The sequence below is a fragment of the Schistocerca serialis genome, chromosome 6, assembly GCF_023864345.2.
Source record: "Schistocerca serialis cubense isolate TAMUIC-IGC-003099 chromosome 6, iqSchSeri2.2, whole genome shotgun sequence".
NCBI lineage: Eukaryota > Metazoa > Arthropoda > Insecta > Orthoptera > Acrididae > Schistocerca > Schistocerca serialis.
This window is the reverse complement of record NC_064643.1, coordinates 442,324,718-442,330,766: the sequence shown is the minus strand read 5'-3', so window position 1 is coordinate 442,330,766 and position 6,049 is coordinate 442,324,718. Positions and strand designations below refer to the sequence as shown.

The window sequence follows — 6,049 nt, the reverse complement described above, 5'->3', positions numbered from 1 at the left end:
CCAAAAAAGATAACCCACTGCATCCTTTGTACCAAGAATTCATTAATCTTGCCACAAATTTTATTGGACATCCAAATGATCATACTTTCAATAATAAACATTGGTGTGCTACTAAGTTAAATACGTTTTGGAAGTCAATAAATACTTCTGATTCCCTTGTTCCATCACTTTCATGATTTCATGTGAGAAATTTGCAAGTTGGTTTCTGCATGACCTATCTGAAGAACATGATGATGAATGAATGAATAAAAGAAAGCATGTCACTATATCTAAAAATCTATTAAAGCAAATTTTAAAGGAATATCGTAAGAATACATTAACTGGACACAGTGGCTAAACTGCTGCTTATCAACAAGTATCCTAAACTTATTGAAGACCTGACCAGAAAGCTAGTGTTTACAGATAAGTTCGCACTTTGATTCATTCAATAAGTGTAATGACATGGGTGAAACAAAAAAAACAGACAACCAAACTGTCAAGACAGGTGAGACTCCATAAAAGTAGTTCCCAAAACAAAAGATTAATCTTGTTCCTACTATTCAGCAGCACTTTTATAGATATGTAATAATTGTTAATGATCTACGACAGAATGCTGTCACTGTGGTAACTGTCTCCATTCAGGAATTAATTTTGGAAATATGACCCTGCAAGTCCTACAGTCATTTATCAAGATTCAGACATAGTGCCTATACTACTACAAAATTAAAGAGCTAATTTACACACTGCTCAAAAACCCAGGATGTAAGTAGAAAGTATGACTCATGATACATATATAATCAACATATCCTCAGCACTTGCAATACCGATATTTCTCTCAGCACTCAACTCTCATGTAACTGTGTATGGTGTGATAATTTTTCCTACCTGATTTTGTAATTCAACAAGAGGTAGCCACAACAAACATGCAAGAGACTTAGCTAACAATTTATATAGAGTATGGAAACATATAACAGCATTAACTGTTAAGTCATTCCTCCAAAAGACTGGAGCATTATGCACAGATAGTTTACAGGTGCTAGGTGTGTCTACCAGAACTTAGTCCAAAGACATCGTATTCCACCAAGGCTCTCTCTGTTAGCTAAACACGCATTTATTTAATCACTATTGGCCACTTTTTTTCTTTCTTTCCAATAGTGGTTAAATAAATGACACTTGTGCCAACAACAATAGCTTTGGCTGATGATAGTGATTTATTTCAAATGAATAATATGCCTTAGTTACATTACAGGAACCCCGTACTGGTGAAAAACTTTAAACTGCATTAGAAAGGATCATTTTTGGCCAAACATTCTGTGTAAATTTTAATTTAGTAATGTCCTTGTACCCTTGTACATCACATTAATTAATAAAAAAAAGTGTGAACCATAAAAAACCATTATTACGTAAAATTTTATTTCAACAATTTTAGATTTTAATAATTTATTAACAATCGAGCTGTGTTGATGGGAATAGCAGAAAATACATGAACAAAGGAAGCTTCCTATTTATGAGGTTTTCTTTTTCAGTGAATGATCACTTTTGGATGAATATACTCTTTAAATTATTTGTTTGTCTTAATGGGAATACTGTTGTTTCATTTGGAATTGGACTGCATTTGTTCACCTTCGTGATAGATTCAGTATTAGCCACTACAGTAGCTAGGATAGTTACGTGCTCATAGGTTTGTAAGCATATATTTCCTCATTCCTACTAGAAAATTTCTCAACTATCAACGTTTTTGTCAAAAATTAAACTTTATAATCTACACACTGGAATAAATATTTTAGTAAACTAACAAGTATAATAAGGTAGTATCATTTTGTTTTTGTGTTGAATGAGACAGTCTAAAAGCCTCTGCCTAACACAATTTTGAGCTTGTTTGGTCTCCCTGACTCATAACATGCATAAATGGCTATTCTGTTAGTTATCACTATTATCAATATCATTTGTGATTCTTCTCAATTTCCATAAATGGACAAAGCTTAAATGATTTCAATACAAATAAGAATTAAGCCATGATTAAGGAAAACAAATGAACTGCAAAGTAAGGAGCCTGTAAGTATATGTGCTAAAGTTTACATCATTTGGTTACATAAAGTTATTACTCCACAAAAGAAGATATTGTATTAGTAATCAGTACTGTGTTACACTTACAAACTGGGGTGACAGATGCTCTGACAAAGAAGAGCTTCCTGCAGCTTCTATTTTCATACTTGTTTTGGTGGCATTTTAATTTGATCACTATCTCCAGCAAAAACAGGTAACAGACTGCCTACTGTAAATGCAAATGCTACTTTGCAACTAACTTTCAGGTTGTCATTTACACTGACATAAGAAATAGATGAATACATTCCATATGATCATCTCCAACACACAAAGTTCTACTAGAGTTGTAATAAAACGAAAATCTAAGTGCAGATTAGAATGACAGTGTTTATCACATGTATCATCCACTCCACTAATTATCAATTAAAAAAGTTAAGTTAAGGAGAAAGTGAAAATAATTAGGCATATGAAAACAAAATCTAGTCGTTCATAATACCTCAACAATAACAATCTTCATTAAAAATGCAGTCGGAAGGAATTTATCTGATATTTCGTCTTCTGTGCGCTACACTAAACGATGTCTTGGCACTGCCTCATTTCCCATAGATGTACAATGACAAATCGGTATCACTGTCCTCAGTATTTAAGTTTGGAGCAAACGAGGGGCAATTACATTGTCCCTTCTCTTTTAACATATGTGTATACCATCCACTGTACTCATATCCCTAAGTAAACAGGCCATTCTCGACTGGTTAACTGTTTTTAATACTTTTATTGCATAACTCACATTATAACCTGATATTCCTCTTTCAGAATTATCTGAATAACAACGTTCTCTGCTGTTATATGACGACTTGAAAGTAATTTAGTGATTATTTAAAGATTTTTTTTCCGTTTCTCCTACAGGGTCGCTTTTCCTTAATGTTGACTGCGATGAATGCATTACGTGGCAACCCATAACGGAAAGAAGCAGCTACATTCGTATAATATCGCCACTGACAAATGTCTTCCTTGTATTGAAACACTGAGATACTTCAAGAATACTTACACTCAGTTGGCCATATTCATCTAGACTGTTAACTTTGAAAACCATGAAAAAGTAGTATGACGAAGGGCTCTTAACCAGGCGAATAAAGACTATCAGACTGTGTAGTACATTGCAAAATATTTTTGTGGTAATGTACCATAGAACGTAGTTGTGTATAACACACACAGCGAGTCACATGAAGCTGAACTATACTCCCTTACACGACCCCAATTACTTAGTTTCCGCCTTCTCCAACTTTAACGCACAACGCCAGCGAATCTCGGTGTAGCTTACGGATCCTGCCGCTAGAGAGCAGTCGCGTCGGTAACCTGCGGTTTCTAAAAGGCGAAGGACGTCCGCTGATTGGTTGATAAGTAGGCCGTGACGTCAGGACAACGGAAGCTTACTTATATTGGTGTTGGTGACATCAACAGCCATTCCAGTGAAGTCTTTCGTCGTAGGTGGTTGGAGCGGGAAAGCTGTTAGAGACGCTGTGCTTGGGAATTCGCAAAGTTTCATTCAGCTTCAACATTAAGATTTAGAGGGCGGACAAAGTGAAGTGAGTGCTGTCGGTAATAAGTTTTGAAGTTGTTTGTGCCTTGTCATGGCAACAGAAGCTCAAAGACTAATCAGCATTTCGCTGACGAAGATTGCACAGTCGAGAGCACAGCGTGGGGGAGTTAGCCTACACAAAAATTTGCTTGTTGCGACTGTCCTGCAGAAGGCTCGTTACGTCTTCATGGAGGAGGCGTATCACATGGTGCATTCAACAGGCGGTATTTACACGGCTACGGTTTCGAGTGCCCAGCAGCAGAATCAAGCAAGTTACGAGCAAAATTACGACGACGACAGCAGTCAGGTGAGTCTGTCACCAGAAGCTACTACAGACCACATCCATTCAGAAGACGGCGAAGGATCGTCGAGTGACAGCCCTCTGCAAGAGTTCCTTGACCAGTCGTGCATACGTTGCACGGATACGGCAGCGGCGTCGAGTGAAGAGGATAACAAGGAGAACCACGCGCCTTCTCATTGTCAGAACCCAGTGTCATCACATACTGTTACAGATTCTCCCACGTATTTCGATTTAGACAATACGTCTCGCAGTGAAGACAACAAAGTGTTCAGGGACAGATCTAATAATGCGTCACAACCATCTTCTAGTAGGTGCCTCAAGAGGAGACGGGCCGTAGCTGAGTGGGAAACGGAAGAGGCGGTGTCTTCAATTTTGCCCAAGAAAGCGAAGACTACGGAGTGCAGTGACACCGAGGGTGACGACTCGGTCTTCATAGACGATGCGGTCTTGTTCACGGAGTGCGGTGTGAGTGACGCGGACAGTGACGATGCAGAAGATACCGCGCGCACAACTATGGAAATTGACACAATCACGAGTTTGGTGTCAATCTTCAGTTTTGGTGGACTGGCGGCGAGTGACATGTCAGCTGCAGGCGGTGTTGCTAAGTTGACGAGGTCTATGTCAACCCCAGATCTGTGTTCGGCGCAAGCAAAGGAAGGAGTAGATGTTCTTCAGCAGAGGCCTTTCCTGGCGATGACGGTGTGATGCAGCCGCGGTCATCCGTTTGCTGGTTGGAGGTCCGGCAGAAAGTGTAGATTCGGCCACTTAATGGAAAGTAACATACGAAGATACAATCTGTGTATCGGTAAGTCCAAGGAACCAAACGATTGTTAAAATGAGGGCGATCGTTCGTTCGCTGAAATTGTCAATTTTAGTAAAATTGCCTCCCAATGAAAGCAAATGTAATAGTTACTTGTGATCTCATGTAATATGAACTGAACGCGATTCAGAGTTTGAGATTGCTTAAGTGTGAACTTGGCCTAATGTGATTTTTGTCCACTAGTATTCCTGTACAGTGTTGCCCTTTCCTGTGCTGTCAGTTAATAGTTTCGTTTTATGTAAGTACCAAGAGTATGGTTCATTGACATGAAAGCGGCTGTTTTTTCTTGATAGTGGCATTACGTTATTCTGAGCCCGTACCACTGATTTTGCAGCAGTGTGAACTTATATTTCTTGTGTAATTATCAGTATTTTTTCTGCTCTTTGCACATAATTGACAGTTGTTCCAATAATTCTTGCTGCATTTGATGCCCCTGGGGCCATAGTCAAAATTTTGACGAACCATTTTCGTAATCTTTGTACAGCTTGCTTTGAGTTTATTGCTGCAGGATATTCCCTTTTGTATATATTTTATATGGTCGTTTAAAATTGTAAATTGTGTAAAAAAAAAAGTTATGACTCTGTTTTAAGAGTTGTAAAGAGTATATTTTGTAATAAAATCGAATTGAAAAAAGTTGTTACTACTCTATTACCCACGTCCACTTCCTTTGCAACCTATTTTCTAACTTTATTTCAAAAAGAAGATGAAATTTTATCGGAAGTAATACTGTGACGCTGAAAGGATGTGATTGGTGGTAACATGCGTTGATTAAACGATCATGTCATTGAAAAGTTTGTAAATTAACGATATTTTATCACTGTTTCTTGTGTAAAGCAATTTAAATTCTGTGCACACTGATATGTTTTATTAGTGATAAATGGATGTGTTGCTACTGCAGTTATTTGGTAGGCTATGTTTGTAAGCCAGATGTAATTTCAAATTTGATAGTGGTTACTTTACTGAAAAGTACGGAGGCAGATTGTTTTTGGCTGAATTATCAAAAAAAAATTGGAGGCGGCTGCCTGCAAACTCGGGGATGCAAATCATGGACCAGCTTTTTTTTAGTTGACACTGTCATTGCAGGTAAGATGATTCTTTGACTATATTCTGGGAATGAGAGTTCATATGTTTGAAGAGAGGCATCAACGCATATAACAAAGCGTAGTTCCTCAACAAAGACTTAGCTTAATGCATTTGACTGTACTAGTAACTATGACGGGTATCTATTGAAACACGCATTGTGTAGGCTGGTTGGAAAAACTTTACAATTGTTTGTGCCTTGGTTCTGATGTTAGAGTTAAAAAGTACAAAACGATTAAACTAA

At 37.8% G+C, this 6,049-nt stretch overlaps 1 protein-coding gene across 1 annotated transcript; it reads left to right on the top strand.

Annotated features, from left to right (window-relative positions):
* Positions 1-3,641: 3,641 nt before the first annotated feature.
* LOC126485112 (uncharacterized) lies at positions 3,642-5,315 on the top strand. Its single transcript, XM_050108742.1, has one exon. The coding sequence runs from the start codon at positions 3,657-3,659 to the stop codon at positions 4,608-4,610; it is 954 nt and encodes a 317-aa protein (XP_049964699.1). The 5' UTR covers positions 3,642-3,656; the 3' UTR covers positions 4,611-5,315.
* The last annotated feature ends 734 nt before the right edge of the window (positions 5,316-6,049 follow it).